The sequence below is a fragment of the Tachypleus tridentatus genome, chromosome 6 (assembly GCF_004210375.1).
Source record: "Tachypleus tridentatus isolate NWPU-2018 chromosome 6, ASM421037v1, whole genome shotgun sequence".
In the NCBI taxonomy this organism is placed as follows: Eukaryota; Metazoa; Arthropoda; class Merostomata; order Xiphosura; family Limulidae; genus Tachypleus; species Tachypleus tridentatus.
In genome coordinates, this window is record NC_134830.1 from 1,221,933 (window position 1) to 1,243,667 (window position 21,735).

At 29.9% G+C, this 21,735-nt stretch overlaps 1 protein-coding gene across 1 annotated transcript in view; it reads left to right on the forward strand.

Moving 5' to 3' along the window:
* Nucleotides 1-21,174, forward strand: part of LOC143254462 (diuretic hormone receptor-like) — a 62,626-nt gene extending 41,452 nt beyond the window's left edge. The window contains exon 10 of the mRNA XM_076509644.1: nucleotides 21,145-21,174. Coding sequence (XP_076365759.1) covers nucleotides 21,145-21,174 — 30 coding nt within the window. The remainder of the gene's footprint in view (nucleotides 1-21,144) is intronic.
* Nucleotides 21,175-21,735: the final 561 nt, after the last annotated feature.

Here is a 21,735-nt window from a genome sequence, read left to right on the forward strand (position 1 = left end):
GCTACACAACATATTATTTATTCTATAAAGAACAGTTGAAAAGAACAGTTGAAAGTTATAAAACAGTGTCACTGTCACTGTACAGCTGCTACACAACCCATTATTTATTTTATAAAGAACAGTTGAAAGTTATAAAAAAACAGTGTCACTGTACAGCTGCTACAAAACCCATTATTTATTTTATAAAGAACAGTTGAAAGTTATAAAAAAATAGTGTCACTGTACAGCTGCTACACAACCCATTATTTATTTTATAAAAAACAGTTGAAAGTTATAAAAACAGTGTCACTGTACAGCTGCTACACAACCCATTATTTATTTTATAAAGAACAGTTGAAAGTTATAAAACAGTGTCACTGTACAGCTGCTACACAACCCATTATTTATTTTATAAAGAACAGTTGAAAGTTATAAAAACAGTGTCACTGTAATAGCTGCTGCAACAACATATTATTTATTTTATAAAGAACAGTTGAAAGTTATAAAACAGTGTCACTGTACAGCTGCTACACAACCCATTATTTATTTTATATAAAGAACAGTAGAAAGTTATAAAAACAGTGTCACTGTACAGCTGCTACACAACCCATTATTTATTTTATAAAGAACAGTTGAAAGTTATAAAACAGTGTCACTGTACAGCTGCTACACAACCCATTATTTATTTTATATAAAGAACAGTTGAAAGAATGTATATAAAAAAGTGTCACTGTACAAATGCTACACAACCCATTATTTATTTTATAAAGAACAGTTGAAAGTTATAAAAACAGTGTCACTGTACAGCTGCTACACAACCCATTATTTATTTTATAAAGAACAGTTGAACAGTGTCACTGTAGCAGCTGCACAACCCATTATTTATTTTATAAGAAACAGTTGAAAGTTATAAAAACAGTGTCACTGTACAGCTGCTACACAACATATTATTTATTTTATAAAGAACAGTTGAAAGTTATAAAAAAAACAGTGTCACTGTACAGCTGCTACACAACATATTATTTATTTTATAAAGAACAGTTGAAAGTTATAAAAAACAGTGTCACTGTACAGCTGCTACACAACCCATTATTTATTTTATAAAGAACAGTTGAAAGTTATAAAACAGTGTCACTGTACAGCTGCTACACAACCCATTATTTATTTTATAAAAAACAGTTGAAAGTTATAAAACAGTGTCACAGCTGCTACTATCAACCCATTATTTATTTTATAAAGAACAGTTGAAAGTTATAAAAACAGTGCTGCTACACAACATATTATTTATTTTATAAAGAACAGTTGAAAGTTATAAAACAATGTCACTGTACAGCTGCTACACAACCCATTATTTATTTTATAAAGAACAGTTGAAAGTTATAAAAACAGTGTCACTGTACAGCTGCTACACAACCCATTATTTATTTTATAAAGAACAGTTGAAAGTTATAAAAACAGTGTCACTGTACAGCTGCTACACAACCCATTATTTATTTTATAAAGAACAGTTGAAAGTTATAAAAACAGTGTCACTGTACAGCTGCTACACAACCCATTATTTATTTTATAAAGAACAGTTGAAAGTTATAAAACAGTGTCACTGTACAGCTGCTACACAACCCATTATTTATTTTATAAAGAACAGTTGAAAGTTAAAAAACAGTGTCACTGTACAGCTGCTACACAACCCATTATTTATTTTATAAAGAACAGTTGAAAGTTATAAAACAGTGTCACTGTACAGCTGCTACACAACATATTATTTATTTTATAAAGAACAGTTGAAAGTTATAAAACAGTGTCACTGTACAGCTGCTACACAACCCATTATTTATTTTATAAAGAACAGTTGAAAGTTATAAAAAACAGTGTCACTGTACAGCTGCTACACAACATACCATTATTTATTTTATAAAGAACAGTTGAAATTTATAAAAAACAGTGTCACTGTCACGTGCTACACAACATATTATTTATTTTATAAAGAACAGTTGAAAGTTATAAAAACAATGTCACTGTACAGCTGCTACACAACCCATTATTTATTTTATAAAGAACAGTTGAAAGTTATAAAAACAGTGTCACTGTACAGCTGCTACACAACCATTATTTATTTTATAAAGAACAGTTGAAAGTTATAAAAACAGTGTCACTGTACAGCTGCTACACAACCCATTATTTATTTTATAAAGAACAGTTGAAAGTTATAAAACAGTGTCACTGTACAGCTGCTACACAACCCATTATTTATTTTATAAAGAACAGTTGAAAGTTATAAAAACAGTGTCACTGTACAGCTGCTACACAACATATTTATTTTAGTTTTATAAAGAACAGTTGAAAGTTATAAAAAACAGTGTCACTGTACAGCTGCTACACAACCCATTATTTATTTTATAAAGAACAGTTGAAAGTTATAAAACAGTGTCACTGTACAGCTGCTACACAACCCATTATTTATTTTATAAAGAACAGTTGAAAGTTATAAAAACAGTGTCACTGTACAGCTGCTACACAACCCATTATTTATTTTATAAAGAACAGTTGAAAGTTATAAAACAGTGTCACTGTACAGCTGCTACACAACATATTATTTATTTTATAAAGAACAGTTGAAAGTTAAAAACAGTGTCACAGCTGCTACACAACCCATTATTTATTTTATAAAGAACAGTTGAAAGTTATAAAAACAGTGTCACTGTACAGCTGCTACACAACATATTATTTATTTTATAAAGAACAGTTGAAAGTTATAAAACAGTGTCACTTATTTTTTATAAAGCTGCTACACAACCCATTATTTATTTTATAAAGAACAGTTGAAAGTTATAAAAACAGTGTCACTGTACAGCTGCTACACAACCCATTATTTATTTTATAAAGAACAGTTGAAAGTTATAAAAACAGTGTCACTGTACAGCTGCTACACAACCCATTATTTATTTTATAAAGAACAGTTGAAAGTTATAAAAACAGTGTCACTGTACAGCTGCTACACAACCCATTATTTATTTTATAAAGAACAGTTGAAAGTTATAAAAACAGTGTCACTGTACAGCTGCTACACAACCCATTATTTATTTTATAAAGAACAGTTGAAAGTTATAAAAACAGTGTCACTGTACAGCTGCTACACAACCCATTATTTATTTTATAAAGAACAGTTGAAAGTTATAAAAACAGTGTCACTGTACAGCTGCTACACAACCCATTATTTATTTTATAAAGAACAGTTGAAAGTTATAAAAACAGTGTCACTGTACAGCTGCTACACAACCCATTATTTATTTTATAAAGAACAGTTGAAAGTTATAAAACAGTGTCACTGTACAGCTGCTACACAACCCATTATTTATTTTATAAAGAACAGTTGAAAGTTATAAAACAGTGTCACTGTACAGCTGCTACACAACCCATTATTTATTTTATAAAGAACAGTTGAAAGTTATAAAAACAGTGTCACTGTACAGCTGCTACACAACCCATTATTTATTTTATAAAGAACAGTTGAAAGTTATAAAAAACAGTGTCACTGTACAGCTGCTACACAACCCATTATTTATTTTAGTAAAGAACAGTTGAAAGTTATAAAACAGTGTCACTGTACAGCTGCTACACAACCCATTATTTATTTTATAAAGAACAGTTGAAAGTTATAAAAACAGTGTCACTGTACAGCTGCTACACAACCCATTATTTATTTTATAAAGAACAGTTGAAAGTTATAAAAACAGTGTCACTGTACAGCTGCTACACAACCCATTATTTATTTTATAAAGAACAGTTGAAAGTTATACAAACAGTGTCACTGTACAGCTGCTACACAACCCATTATTTATTTTATAAAGAACAGTTGAAAGTTATAAAACAGTGTCACTGTACAGCTGCTACACAACCCATATTATTTATTTTATAAAGAACAGTTGAAAGTTATAAAAACAGTGTCACTGTACAGCTGCTACACAACATATTATTATTTTATAAAGAACATTTGAAAGTTATAAAAACAGAACAGCTACACAACATATTATTTAAGTTATAAAGAACAGTGTTATCACTGTACAGCTGCTACACAACCCATTATTTATTTTATAAAGAACAGTTGAAAGTTATAAAACAGTGTCACTGTACAGCTGCTACACAACATATTATTTATTTTATAAAGAACAGTTGAAAGTTATAAAAAACAGTGTCACTGTACAGCTGCTACACAAACCCATTATTTATTTTATAAAGAACAGTTGAAAGTTATAAAACAGTGTCACTGTACAGCTGCTACACAACATATTATTTAATTTATAAAGAACAGTTGAAAGTTATAAAAACATTATTTATTTTATAAAGAACAGTTGAAAGTTATAAAAACAGTGTCACTGTACAGCTGCTACACAACATATTATTTATTTTATAAAGAACAGTTGAAAGTTATAAAACAGTGTCACTGTACAGCTGCTACACAACCCATTATTTATTTTATAAAGAACAGTTGAAAGTTATAAAAACAGTGTCACTGTACAGCTGCTACACAACCCATTATTTATTTTATAAAGAACAGTTGAAAGTTATAAAAACAGTGTCACTGTACAGCTGCTACACAACCCATTATTTATTTTATAAAGAACAGTTGAAAGTTATAAAACAGTGTCACTGTACAGCTGCTACACAACATTATTTATTTTATAAAGAACAGTTGAAAGTTATAAAACAGTGTCACTGCATACAGCTGCTACAACCCATTATTTATTTTATAAAGAACAGTTGAAAGTTATAAAAACAGTGTCACTGTACAGCTGCTACACAACATATTATTTATTTTATAAAGAACAGTTGAAAGTTATAAAAACAGTGTCACTGTACAGCTGCTACACAACCCATTATTTATTTTATAAAGAACAGTTGAAAGTTATAAAAACAGTGTCACTGTACAGCTGCTACACAACCCATTATTTATTTTATAAAGAACAGTTGAAAGTTATAAAACAGTGTCACTGTACAGCTGCTACACAACCCATTATTTATTTTATAAAGCAGTTGAAAGTTATAAAAACAGTGTCACAAGCTGCTACACAACATATTATTTATTTTATAAAGAACAGTTGAAAGTTATAAAACAGTGTCACTGTACAGCTGCTACACAACATATTATTTATTTTATAAAGAACAGTTGAAAGTTATAAAAACAGTGTCACTGTACAGCTGCTACACAACATATTATTTATTTTATAAAGAACAGTTGAAAGTTATAAAACAGTGTCACTGTACAGCTGCTACACAACATATTATTTATTTTATAAAGAACAGTTGAAAGTTATAAAACAGTGTCACTGTACAGCTGCTACACAACCCATTATTTATTTTATAAAGAACAGTTGAAAGTTATAAAAACAGTGTCACTGTACAGCTGCTACACAACCCATTATTTATTTTATAAAGAACAGTTGAAAGTTATAAAAACAGTGTCACTGTACAGCTGCTACACAACCCATTATTTATTTTATAAAAAGAACAGTGTTGTAAAGCTGCTACACAACCCATTATTTATTTTATAAAAACAGTTGAAAGTTATGAAAACACTGTCACTGTACAGCTGCTACACAACCCATTATTTATTTTATAAAGAACAGTTGAAAGTTATAAAAACAGTGTCACTGTACAGCTGCTACACAACCCATTATTTATTTTATAAAGAACAGTTGAAAGTTATAAAACAGTGTCACTGTACAGCTGCTACACAACCCATTATTTATTTTATAAAGAACAGTTGAAAGTTATAAAACAGTGTCACTGTACAGCTGCTACACAACCCATTATTTATTTTATAAAGAACAGTTGAAAGTTATAAAAACAGTGTCACTGTACAGCTGCTACACAACCCATTATTTATTTTATAAAGAACAGTTGAAAGTTATAAAACAGTGTCACTGTACAGCTGCTACACAACATATTATTTAATTTATAAAGAACAGATGAAAGTTATAAAAACAGTGTCACTGTACAGCTGATACACAACATATTATTTAATTTATAAAGAACAGTTGAAAGTTATAAAAACAGTGTCACTGTACAGCTGCTACACAACCCATTATTTATTTTATAAAGAACAGTTGAAAGTTATAAAAACAGTGTCACTGTACAGCTGCTACACAACATATTATTTATTTTATAAAGAACAGTTGAAAGTTATAAAAACAGTGTCACTGTACAGCTGCTACAACATATTATTTATTTTATAAAGAACAGTTGAAAGTTATAAAAACACTGTCACTGTACAGCTGCTACACAACCCATTATTTATTTTATAAAGAACAGTTGAAAGTTATAAAAACAGTGTCACTGTACAGCTGCTAAACAATCCCATTATTTATTTTTTATAAAACAGTTGAAAGTTATGAAAACAGTGTCACTGTGCTGTACAGCTGCTACAACATATTATTTATTTTATAAAGAACAGTTGAAAGTTATAAAAACAGTGTCACTGTACAGCTGCTACACAACATATTATTTATTTTATAAAGAACAGTTGAAAGTTATAAAAACAGTGTCACTGTACAGCTGCTACACAACATATTATTTATTTTATAAAGAACAGTTGAAAGTTATAAAAACAGTGTCACTGTACAGCTGCTACACAACCCATTATTTATTTTATAAAGAACAGTTGAAAGTTATAAAACAGTGTCACTGTACAGCTGCTACACAACCCATTATTTATTTTATAAAGAACAGTTGAAAGTTATAAAAACAGTGTCACTGTACAGCTGCTACACAACCCATTATTTATTTTATAAAGAACAGTTGAAAGTTATAAAACAGTGTCACTGTACAGCTGCTACACAACCCATTATTTATTTTATAAAGAACAGTTGAAAGTTATAAAAACAGTGTCACTGTACAGCTGCTACACAACCCATTATTTATTTTATAAAGAACAGTTGAAAGTTATAAAACAGTGTCACTGTACAGCTGCTACACAACCCATTATTTATTTTATAAAGAACAGTTGAAAGTTAAAAAAACAGTGTCACTGAAAGTGAAAACAGTGTCACTGTGTAGCAGCTGCTACACAACCCATTATTTATTTTATAAAGAACACAGCTGCTACACAACCCATTATTTATTTTATAAAGAACAGTTGAAAGTTATAAAAACAGTGTCACTGTACAGCTGCTACACAACCCATTATTTATTTTATAAAGAACAGTTGAAAGTTATAAAAACAGTGTCACTGTACAGCTGCTACACAACCCATTATTTATTTTATAAAGAACAGTTGAAAGTTATAAAACAGTGTCACTGTACAGCTGCTACACAACCATTATTTATTTTATAAAGAACAGTTGAAAGTTATAAAAACAGTGTCACTGTACAGCTGCTACACAACCCATTATTTATTTTATAAAGAACAGTTGAAAGTTATAAAAACAGTGTCACTGTACAGCTGCTACACAACCCATTATTTATTTTATAAAGAACAGTTGAAAGTTATAAAAACAGTGTCACTGTACAGCTGCTACACAACATTATTATTTATTTTATAAAGAACAGTTGAAAGTTATAAAACAGTGTCACTGTACAGCTGCTACACAACCCATTATTTATTTTATAAAGAACAGTTGAAAGTTATAAAACAGTGTCACTGTACAGCTGCTACACAACCCATTATTTATTTAGTTTTATAAAACAGTGTCAACAGTTGAAAGTTATAAAAACAGTGTCACTGTACAGCTGCTACACAACCCATTATTTATTTTATAAAGAACAGTTGAAAGTTATAAAAACAGTGTCACTGTACAGCTGCTACACAACCCATTATTTATTTTATAAAGAACAGTTGAAAGTTATAAAAACAGTGTCACTGTACACTGTACAGCTGCTACACAACCCATTATTTATTTTATAAAGAACAGTTGAAAGTTATAAAACAGTGTCACTGTACAGCTGCTACACAACCCATTATTTATTTTATAAAGAACAGTTGAAAGTTATAAAAAAACAGTGTCACTGTACAGCTGCTACACAACCCATTATTTATTTTATAAAGAACAGTTGAAAGTTATAAAAACAGTGTCACTGTACAGCTGCTACACAACCCATTATTTATTTTATAAAGAACAGTTGAAAGTTATAAAAACAGTGTCACTGTACAGCTGCTACACAACCCATTATTTATTTTATAAAGAACAGTTGAAAGTTATAAAACAGTGTCACTGTACAGCTGCTACACAACCCATTATTTATTTTATAAAGAACAGTTGAAAGTTATAAAAACAGTGTCACTGTACAGCTGCTACACAACCCATTATTTATTTTATAAAGAACAGTTGAAAGTTATAAAACAGTGTCACTGTACAGCTGCTACACAACATATTATTTATTTTATAAAGAACAGTTGAAAGTTATAAAAACAGTGTCACTGTACAGCTGCTACACAACCCATTATTTATTTTATAAAGAACAGTTGAAAGTTATAAAAACAGTGTCACTGTACAGCTGCTACACAACCCATTATTTAATTTATAAAGAACAGTTGAAAGTTATAAAACAGTGTCACTGTACAGCTGCTACACAACCCATTATTTATTTTATAAAGAACAGTTGAAAGTTATAAAAACAGTGTCACTGTACAGCTGCTACACAACCCATTATTTATTTTATAAAGAACAGTTGAAAGTTATAAAAACAGTGTCACTGTACAGCTGCTACACAACCCATTATTTATTTTATAAAGAACAGTTGAAAGTTATAAAAACAGTGTCACTGTACAGCTGCTACACAACCCATTATTTATTTTATAAAGAACAGTTGAAAGTTATAAAAACAGTGTCACTGTACAGCTGCTACACAACCCATTATTTATTTTATAAAGAACAGTTGAAAGTTATAAAAACAGTGTCACTGTACAGCTGCTACACAACCCATTATTTATTTTATAAAGAACAGTTGAAAGTTATAAAACAGTGTCACTGTACAGCTGCTACACAACCCATTATTTATTTTATAAAGAACAGTTGAAAGTTATAAAAACAGTGTCACTGTACAGCTGCTACACAACCCATTATTTATTTTATAAAGAACAGTTGAAAGTTATAAAACAGTGTCACTGTACAGCTGCTACACAACCCATTATTTATTTTATAAAGAACAGTTGAAAGTTATAAAAACAGTGTCACTGTACAGCTGCTACACAACCCATTATTTATTTTATAAAGAACAGTTGAAAGTTATAAAAACAGTGTCACTGTACAGCTGCTACACAACATATTATTTATTTTATAAAGAACAGTTGAAAGTTATAAAAACAGTGTCACTGTACAGCTGCTACACAACCCATTATTTATTTTATAAAGAACAGTTGAAAGTTATAAAAACAGTGTCACTGTACAGCTGCTACACAACCCATTATTTATTTTATAAAGAACAGTTGAAAGTTATAAAAACAGTGTCACTGTACAGCTGCTACACAACCCATTATTTATTTTATAAAGAACAGTTGAAAGTTATAAAAACAGTGTCACTGTACAGCTGCTACACAACCCATTATTTATTTTATAAAGAACAGTTGAAAGTTATAAAAAAAACAGTGTCACTGTACAGCTGCTACACACATATTATTATTTATTTTATAAAGAACAGTTGAAAGTTATAAAAACAGTGTCACTGTACAGCTGCTACACAACATATTATTTATTTTATAAAGAACAGTTGAAAGTTATAAAAACAGTGTCACTGTACAGCTGCTACACAACCCATTATTTATTTTATAAAGAACAGTTGAAAGTTATAAAACAGTGTCACTGTACAGCTGCTACACAACCCATTATTTATTTTATAAAGAACAGTTGAAAGTTATAAAACAGTGTCACTGTACAGCTGCTACACAACCCATTATTTATTTTATAAAGAACAGTTGAAAGTTATAAAACAGTGTCACTGTACAGCTGCTACACAACATATTATTTATTTTATAAAGAACAGTTGAAAGTTATAAAACAGTGTCACTGTACAGCTGCTACACAACATATTATTTATTTTATAAAGAACAGTTGAAAGTTATAAAAACAGTGTCACTGTACAGCTGCTACACAACATATTATTTATTTTATAAAGAACAGTTGAAAGTTATAAAAACAGTGTCACTGTACAGCTGCTACACAACATTATTATTTATTTTATAAAGAACAGTTGAAAGTTATAAAAACAGTGTCACTGTACAGCTGCTACACAACCCATTATTTATTTTATAAAGAACAGTTGAAAGTTATAAAAACAGTGTCACTGTACAGCTGCTACACAACCCATTATTTATTTTATAAAGAACAGTTGAAAGTTATAAAAACAGTGTCACTGTACAGCTGCTACACAACATATTATTTATTTTATAAAGAACAGTTGAAAGTTATAAAAACAGTGTCACTGTACAGCTGCTACACAACATATTATTTATTTTATAAAGAACAGTTGAAAGTTAAAAAACAGTGTCACTGTACAGCTGCTACACAACATATTATTTATTTTATAAAGAACAGTTGAAAGTTATAAAACAGTGTCACTGTACAGCTGCTACACAACATATTATTTATTTTATAAAGAACAGTTGAAAGTTATAAAAACAGTGTCACTGTACAGCTGCTACACAACATATTATTTATTTTATAAAGAACAGTTGAAAGTTATAAAAAACAGTGTCACTGTACAGCTGCTACACAACCCATTATTATTTATTTTATAAAGAACAGTTGAAAGTTATATAAAACAGTGTCACTGTACAGCTGCTACACAACATATTATTTATTTTATAAAGAACAGTTGAAAGTTATAAAAACAGTGTCACTGTACAGCTGCTACACAACCCATTATTTATTTTATAAAGAACAGTTGAAAGTTATAAAAACAGTGTCACTGTACAGCTGCTACACAACCCATTATTTATTTTATAAAGAACAGTTGAAAGTTATAAAAACAGTGTCACTGTACAGCTACACAACATATTATTTATTTTTAAAGAACAGTTGAAAGTTATAAAACAGTGTCACTGTACAGCTGCTACACAACCCATTATTTATTTTATAAAGAACAGTTGAAAGTTATAAAACAGTGTCACTGTACAGCTGCTACACAACCCATTATTTATTTTATAAAGAACAGTTGAAAGTTATAAAAACAGTGTCACTGTACAGCTGCTACACAACATATTATTTATTTTATAAAGAACAGTTGAAAGTTATAAAAACAGTGTCACTGTACAGCTGCTACACAACCCATTATTTATTTTATAAAGAACAGTTGAAAGTTATAAAACAGTGTCACTGTACAGCTGCTACACAACCCATTATTTATTTTATAAAGAACAGTTGAAAGTTATAAAAACAGTGTCACTGTACAGCTGCTACACAACATATTATTTATTTTATAAAGAACAGTTGAAAGTTATAAAACAGTGTCACTGTACAGCTGCTACACAACCCATTATTTATTTTATAAAGAACAGTTGTTATAAAAACAGTGTCACTGTACAGCTGCTACACAACCCATTATTTATTTTATAAAGAACAGTTGAAAGTTATAAAAACAGTGTCACTGTACAGCTGCTACACAACCCATTATTTATTTTATAAAGAACAGTTGAAAGTTATAAAACAGTGTCACTGTACAGCTGCTACACAACCCATTATTTATTTTATAAAGAACAGTTGAAAGTTATAAAAACAGTGTCACTGTACAGCTGCTACACAACCCATTATTTATTTTATAAAGAACAGTTGAAAGTTATAAAACAGTGTCACTGTACAGCTGCTACACAACATATTATTTAGTTTTATAAAGAACAGTTGAAAGTTATAAAACAGTGTCACTGTACAGCTGCTACACAACCCATTATTTATTTTATAAAGAACAGTTGAAAGTTATAAAACAGTGTCACTGTACAGCTGCTACACAACCCATTATTTATTTTATAAAGAACAGTTGAAAGTTATAAAACAGTGTCACTGTACAGCTGCTACACAACCCATTATTTATTTTATAAAGAACAGTTGAAAGTTATAAAACAGTGTCACTGTACAGCTGCTACACAACCCATTATTTATTTTATAAAGAACAGTTGAAAGTTATAAAAACAGTGTCACTGTACAGCTGCTACACAACATATTATTTATTTTATAAAGAACAGTTGAAAGTTATAAAAACAGTGTCACTGTACAGCTGCTACACAACCCATTATTTATTTTATAAAGAACAGTTGAAAGTTATAAAAACAGTGTCACTGTACAGCTGCTACACAACCCATTATTTATTTTATAAAGAACAGTTGAAAGTTATAAAACAGTGTCACTGTACAGCTGCTACACAACCCATTATTTATTTTATAAAGAACAGTTGAAAGTTATAAAACAGTGTCACTGTACAGCTGCTACACAACCCATTATTTATTTTATAAAGAACAGTTGAAAGTTATAAAACAGTGTCACTGTACAGCTGCTACACAACCCATTATTTATTTTATAAAGAACAGTTGAAAGTTATAAAACAGTGTCACTGTACAGCTGCTACACAACCCATTATTTATTTTATAAAGAACAGTTGAAAGTTATAAAAACAGTGTCACTGTACAGCTGCTACACAACATATTATTTATTTTATAAAGAACAGTTGAAAGTTATAAAAACAGTGTCACTGTACAGCTGCTACACAACCCATTATTTATTTTATAAAGAACAGTTGAAAGTTATAAAAACAGCTACACAACCCATTATTTATTTTATAAAGAACAGTTGAAAGTTATAAAACAGTGTCACTGTACAGCTGCTACACAACCCATTATTTATTTTATAAAGAACAGTTGAAAGTTATAAAAACAGTGTCACTGTACAGCTGCTACACAACCCATTATTTATTTTATAAAGAACAGTTGAAAGTTATAAAAACAGTGTCACTGTACAGCTGCTACACAACCCATTATTTATTTTATAAAGAACAGTTGAAAGTTATAAAAACAGTGTCACTGTACAGCTGCTACACAACCCATTATTTATTTTATAAAGAACAGTTGAAAGTTATAAAACAGTGTCACTGTACAGCTGCTACACAACCCATTATTTATTTTATAAAGAACAGTTGAAAGTTATAAAAACAGTGTCACTGTACACTGCTACACAACCCATTATTTATTTTATAAAGAACAGTTGAAAGTTATAAAACAGTGCTACACAACCCATTATTTATTTTATAAAGAACAGTTGAAAGTTATAAAACAGTGTCACTGTACAGCTGCTACACAACCCATTATTTATTTTATAAAGAACAGTTGAAAGTTATAAAACAGTGTCACTGTACAGCTGCTACACAACCCATTATTTATTTTATAAAGAACAGTTGAAAGTTATAAAACAGTGTCACTGTACAGCTGCTACACAACCCATTATTTATTTTATAAAGAACAGTTGAAAGTTATAAAACAGTGTCACTGTACAGCTGCTACACAACCCATTATTTATTTTATAAAGAACAGTTGAAAGTTATAAAAACAGTGTCACTGTACAGCTGCTACACAACCCATTATTTATTTTATAAAGAACAGTTGAAAGTTATAAAAACAGTGTCACTGTACAGCTGCTACACAACCCATTATTTATTTTATAAAGAACAGTTGAAAGTTATAAAAACAGTGTCACTGTACAGCTGCTACACAACCCATTATTTATTTTATAAAGAACAGTTGAAAGTTATAAAACAGTGTCACTGTACAGCTGCTACACAACCCATTATTTATTTTATAAAGAACAGTTGAAAGTTATAAAAACAGTGTCACTGTACAGCTGCTACACAACCCATTATTTATTTTATAAAGAACAGTTGAAAGTTATAAAAACAGTGTCACTGTACAGCTGCTACACAACCCATTATTTATTTTATAAAGAACAGTTGAAAGTTATAAAAACAGTGTCACTGTACAGCTGCTACACAACCCATTATTTATTTTATAAAGAACAGTTGAAAGTTATAAAAACAGTGTCACTGTACAGCTGCTACACAACCCATTATTTATTTTATAAAGAACAGTTGAAAGTTATAAAACAGTGTCACTGTACAGCTGCTACACAACCCATTATTTATTTTATAAAGAACAGTTGAAAGTTATAAAAACAGTGTCACTGTACAGCTGCTACACAACATATTATTTATTTTATAAAGAACAGTTGAAAGTTATAAAACAGTGTCACTGTACAGCTGCTACACAACCCATTATTTATTTTATAAAGAACAGTTGAAAGTTATAAAACAGTGTCACTGTACAGCTGCTACACAACCCATTATTTATTTTATAAAGAACAGTTGAAAGTTATAAAAACAGTGTCACTGTACAGCTGCTACACAGTTGAAAGTTATAAAAAGTGTCACTGTACATTATTTATTTTTTATAAAGAACAGTTGAAAGTTATAAAACAGTGTCACTGTACAGCTGCTACACAACTATAAAGAACAGTTGAAAGTTATAAAAACAATGTCACTGTACATTATTTATTTTTTATAAAGAACAGTTGAAAGTTATAAAAACAGTGTCACTGTACAGCTGCTACACAACCCATTATTTATTTTATAAAGAACAGTTGAAAGTTATAAAACAGTGTCACTGTACAGCTGCTACACAACCCATTATTTATTTTATAAAGAACAGTTGAAAGTTATAAAAACAGTGTCACTGTACAGCTGCTACACAACCCATTATTTATTTTATAAAGAACAGTTGAAAGTTATAAAAACAGTGTCACTGTACAGCTGCTACACAACCCATTATTTATTTTATAAAGAACAGTTGAAAGTTATAAAAACAGTGTCACTGTACAGCTGCTACACAACATATTATTTATTTTATAAAGAACAGTTGAAAGTTGAAAGTTATAAAAACAGTTATAAAAACAGTCACTGTACAGCTGCTACACAACCCATTATTTATTTTATAAAGAACAGTTGAAAGTTATAAAAACTGTGTCATTGCACAGCTGCTACACAATCCATTATTTATTTTATAAAAAACAGTTGAAAGTTTTAAAAACAGTGGCACTGTACAGCTGCTACACAACATATTATTTATTTTATAAAGAACAGTTGAAAGTTATAAAAACAGTGTCACTGTACAGCTGCTACACAACCCATTATTTATTTTATAAAGAACAGTTGAAAGTTATAAAGAACAAAACAGTGTCACTGTACAGCTGCTACACAACCCATTATTTATTTTATAAAGAACAGTTGAAAGTTATAAAACAGTGTCACTGTGTCACTGTACAGCTGCTACACAACCCATTATTTATTTTATAAAGAACAGTTGAAAGTTATAAAAACAGTGTCACTGTACAGCTGCTACACAACCCATTATTTATTTTATAAAGAACAGTTGAAAGTTATAAAACAGTGTCACTGTACAGCTGCTACACAACCATTATTTATTTTATAAAGAACAGTTGAAAGTTATAAAACAGTGTCACTGTACAGCTGCTACACAACCCATTATTTATTTTATAAAGAACAGTTGAAAGTTATAAAAACAGTGTCACTGTACAGCTGCTACACAACCCATTATTTATTTTATAAAGAACAGTTGAAAGTTATAAAAACAGTGTCACTGTACAGCTGCTACACAACCCATTATTTATTTTATAAAGAACAGTTGAAAGTTATAAAAACAGTGTCACTGTACAGCTGCTACACAACCCATTATTTATTTTATAAAGAACAGTTGAAAGTTATAAAACAGTGTCACTGTACAGCTGCTACACAACCCATTATTTATTTTATAAAGAACAGTTGAAAGTTATAAAAAAAACAGTGTCACTGTACAGCTGCTACACAACATATTATTTATTTTATAAAGAACAGTTGAAAGTTATAAAAACAGTGTCACTGTACAGCTGCTACACAACATATTATTTATTTTATAAAGAACAGTTGAAAGTTATAAAACAGTGTCACTGTACAGCTGCTACACAACATATTATTTATTTTATAAAGAACAGTTGAAAGTTATAAAAACAGTGTCACTGTACAGCTGCTACACAACCCATTATTTATTTTATAAAGAACAGTTGAAAGTTATAAAAACAGTGTCACTGTACAGCTGCTACACAACCCATTATTTATTTTATAAAGAACAGTTGAAAGTTATAAAAACAGTGTCACTGTACAGCTGCTACACAACCCATTATTTATTTTATAAAGAACAGTTGAAAGTTATAAAAACAGTGTCACTGTACAGCTGCTACACAACCCATTATTTATTTTATAAAGAACAGTTGAAAGTTATAAAAACAGTGTCACTGTACAGCTGCTACACAACCCATTATTTATTTTATAAAGAACAGTTGAAAGTTATAAAAACAGTGTCACTGTACAGCTGCTACACAACCCATTATTTATTTTATAAAGAACAGTTGAAAGTTATAAAAACAGTGTCACTGTACAGCTGCTACACAACCCATTATTTATTTTATAAAGAACAGTTGAAAGTTATAAAAACAGTGTCACTGTACAGCTGCTACACAACATATTATTTAATTTATAAAGAACAGTTGAAAGTTATAAAAACAGTGTCACTGTACAGCTGCTACACAACATATTATTTAATTTATAAAGAACAGTTGAAAGTTATAAAAACAATGTCACTGTACAGCTGCTACACAACTTATTATTTAATTTATAAAGAACAGTTGAAAGTTATAAAAACAGTGTCACTGTACAGCTGCTACACAACCCATTATTTATTTTATAAAGAACAGTTGAAAGTTATAAAAACAGTGTCACTGTACAGCTGCTACACAACCCATTATTTATTTTATAAAGAACAGTTGAAAGTTATAAAAACAGTGTCACTGTACAGCTGCTACACAACCCATTATTTATTTTATAAAGAACAGTTGAAAGTTATAAAAACAGTGTCACTGTACAGCTGCTACACAACCCATTATTTATTTTATAAAGAACAGTTGAAAGTTATAAAACAGTGTCACTGTACAGCTGCTACACAACCCATTATTTATTTTATAAAGAACAGTTGAAAGTTATAAAAACAGTGTCACTGTACAGCTGCTACACAACCCATTATTTATTTTATAAAGAACAGTTGAAAGTTATAAAACAGTGTCACTGTACAGCTGCTACACAACCCATTATTTATTTTATAAAGAACAGTTGAAAGTTATAAAAACAGTGTCACTGTACAGCTGCTACACAACCCATTATTTATTTTATAAAGAACAGTTGAAAGTTATAAAAACAGTGTCACTGTACAGCTGCTACACAACCCATTATTTATTTTATAAAGAACAGTTGAAAGTTATAAAAACAGTGTCACTGTACAGCTGCTACACAACCCATTATTTATTTTATAAAGAACAGTTGAAAGTTATAAAACAGTGTCACTGTACTGTAGCTGCTACACAACCCATTATTTATTTTATAAAGAACAGTTGAAAGTTATAAAACAGTGTCACTGTACAGCTGCTACACAACCCATTATTTATTTTATAAAGAACAGTTGAAAGTTATAAAAACAGTGTCACTGTACAGCTGCTACACAACATATTATTTATTTTATAAAGAACAGTTGAAAGTTATAAAAACAGTGTCACTGTACAGCTGCTACACAACATATTATTTATTTTATAAAGAACAGTTGAAAGTTATAAAAACAGTGTCACTGTACAGCTGCTACACAACATATTATTTATTTTATAAAGAACAGTTGAAAGTTATAAAAACAATGTCACTGTACAGCTGCTACACAACTACCATTATTTATTTTATAAAGAACAGTTGAAAGTTATAAAAACAGTGTCACTGTACAGCTGCTACACAACCCATTATTTATTTTATAAAGAACAGTTGAAAGTTATAAAAACAGTGTCACTGTACAGCTGCTACACAACCCATTATTTATTTTATAAAGAACAGTTGAAAGTTATAAAAACAGTGTCACTGTACAGCTGCTACACAACATATTATTTATTTTATAAAGAACAGTTGAAAGTTATAAAAACAGTGTCACTGTACAGCTGTTACACAACATATTATTTATTTTATAAAGAACAGTTGAAAGTTATAAAAACAGTGTCACTGTACAGCTGCTCGACAACATATTATTTATTTTATAAAGAACAGTTGAAAGTTATAAAAACAATGTCACTGTACAGCTGCTACACAACCCATTATTTATTTTATAAAGAACAGTTGAAAGTTATAAAAACAGTGTCACTGTACAGCTGCTACACAACCCGTTATTTATTTTATAAAGAACAGTTGAAAGTTATAAAAACAATGTCACTGTACATCTGCTACACAACATATTATTTATTTTATAAAGAACAGTTGAAAGTTATAAAAACAGTGTCACTGTACAGCTGATACACAACATATTATTTAATTTATAAAGAACAGATGAAAGTTATAAAAACAGTGTCACTGTACAGCTGCTACTCAACATATAATTTAATTTATAAAGAACAGTTGAAAGTTATAAAAACAATGTCACTGTACAGCTGCTACACAACATATTATTTAATTTATAAAGAACAGTTGAAAGTTATAAAAACAATGTCACTGTACAGCTGCTACACAACCCATTATTTATTTTATAAAGAACAGTTGAAAGTTATAAAAACAGTGTCACTGTACAGCTGCTACACAACCCATTATTTATTTTATAAAGAACAGTTGAAAGATATAAAAACAGTGTCACTGTACAGCTGCTACACAACCCATTATTTATTTTATAAAGAACAGTTGAAAGTTATAAAAACAGTGTCACTGTACAGCTGCTACACAACATATTATTTATTTTATAAAGAACAGTTGAAAGTTATAAAAACAGTGTCACTGTACAGTTGTTGCACAACATATTATTTATTTTATAAAGAACAGTTGAAAGTTATAAAAACAATGTCACTGTACAGCTGCTACACAACCCATTATTTATTTTATAAAAAACAGTTGAAAGTTATAAAAACAATGACACTGTACAGCTGCTACACAACCCATTATTTATTTTATAAAGAATAGTTGAAAGTTATAAAAACTATGTGACTGATGATGTCTTTTATCACTAGGACATCAATATCTATGATAGTTAGGATGATGCCTTTAATATTAGGATATGAATTTCTATGGTTGTTAGGATGATGTCTTTTACCACCAGGGCATTAATTTCTTTGGTGGTTGGAAATGATGTCTTTCAGCGCTAGGACCTCAATCTCTTTGAGGTTTTTCAGCACCAGTATAACTTTATGGCAGTTTGCAGTGTTTAGTTTGCTCTTTGTTATAGTACTGTTTTGTTTGTCTCAGAATGTATATTTTTATCATTGGCCTTTTTATATCTAAGATGACTTTATATGTATTATCTTAACACTAGCCCATCATCCTAGAAAGAGAAGTAATAAACATTAATACGTATCCACCTCAGTAACCTTAGTATCACCGTGGTTTGTTTAGAGTGGTTTATATGTAAAAGGAAAGGCAGTGTCATAAACATTCACTAGTTATAGAACAGTTGTTCATCTCGAGGATAAATTAATAAATGTTCAACAGACGAATGTCAAACAGTAATAGTGATTATACCAAAAGTAATACTTGTTATTTTAAATGTTTCTGTTAACATGCAGTTTTAATTTATATTATTGTTAACTATTGAAAAATACAACAACTATAGTTTCTCTTACTGCAATTACATCAGATATCTTTACTCTCGACTCGAGTATTTGTACACTGGTTTTTAATTAATTATTCCTCATAATTTATGGTCAGGTTCCTAGATGGGGCTACAATCATTCAGTCAGCAAATATATTTTCTTTATTTTTTTTTAAATCTTTATTACACCGTCCTTGGAAGGTAACCGTGAGAAAGAATTCTTTCCATTGCCACTGACGCGACCTTGAGCGTCTGGGAACAAGCACGAGATTTGAACTTTTATAAATAGGCGTGTTCAAAATAGCCTTCGCCTGTTTTTATTACTAAATATGGTAGTTATTAAATTTGCTCTTCTTACAAAATAACAACAGCTGATAGATTAGATAATTTATGTTAATACTTTTATCTACACTCTGTCCGCCGCAGGAAACCTAAACCTGAGTTTAGAATTGGAAGTTTGAAAACTTTCCACTGACCTACTGGGGCACCATTTTTATCCTTGAAGTTTAAATGCATTTGTTTAAGACAGTAATGATTTAAACCGCAAAATGAATATAGTTATTTTTAAAACATTGCGATCAGTATATTAGGTTAAATTTGATATACACTGTACAAGAACAACATTATAGTAAGTTCGAGGGCTTATGGTGTTAAAAATTGTTGTTAGATATACACGGTAGACACATATTTCTCTTTTCTCTTTGGACGAATAAACTTTTCTGTAAGGAAATTAAGACATTTACCATATCTTATCAGTTGTCCGGAAATGCCTGAACGAACAAATAAGAAAAACAAAACTTATACAAGTAAGAAACAAATGTTGTCTTTTGTTTTTGTCTGATCTCTTTTCTTCTGCTCAGCGTACTTCAAATACAACCCTAATAAACAGGTAACACGATCAACCAAGAACAAAAAATGTAATCAAAACTATTTTATCACCTAGGTATAAGAAATGAAAAAAAACAATTAAAGTGTAGGAATGGATGCATCTAAAAATAAGGAAACAAGGTAGGAATGGGCGAGTTGTAATAAAACTTCATCTTTACAATCGTACGAGTGTCCTTGAGTACTTCGTTTATGCTTTATCCCATATACAATAAAACCAGGTTAATTAAATCTATCAAACATTGTTTAGTATATAATGATTATAAGTTTCTGTGTATCAAATTAATGGATGTAATACGTGCTTAGTCTGTTTAAACAACACTAGAGCAATCGCATATTGGTATGAACCTATAACTTGTATGTTTTTTAAATTATTTATACTTTTGAAACAACATGAGAAGGTAACAAGTCTTTGTAGATTAGTTGTAACAGATTTAATGTTATATATTAATATCTATGTCTGTTTCAGTTCAGTGTATATTTAGAAATGTATGTTGCAAAAGTACCACTTGTTTTGTGGAAGATTCTCGAGTGTAAGAATCAACTATATGCGTGTTACGTTGTTGTCAAAAGAAAAGTATAAAATTTTTGTTCGTTTGCTACAGATAGTGCACTGTAAACCTCGGAAGCTATAACTATGATAAACACTATAAACGAATAATGGGATTGACCGTCACACTATAACGCCCTCATAGCTGAAAGGGCGAGCATGTTTGGTGTAACAGAGATTCGAACCCACGACCCTACGATTAGGAGTCGAGCGCCTTAACCACCTAGCCAACCAAATCGTTTAACGTGAGTGAATTAACTTCGAATGTTCTAGTGGGAGATTTTGTGTTTATTCTGTGATATTGATTTCTCGTAATGTTGTTTTACTTAGGATAACTGTCACTAGAGGACTTCACTTATGGACCCGTGGTTTCACATTCCAGCATGCTGACCATTAGGCCACATAGCTCTTTCAAACTTTTCGGGTAATAATTATCCAGACTATCAAAATAAAAATATTTGGTTGGTGCATAAAGGCCACTATAACACTAGTAATGAAATACTTTATAAAATGAAATTTAATTTGATTAGAACCACTTGAAACTCTGTACTGCCAGTTTTGGTTTGTGTGTTAGTGGAAGTTTCCTGAAAAGGTTGTAAAGCGAAACATTGTGTATCCAATAAAGAACAAATAATGTTGTTTATTT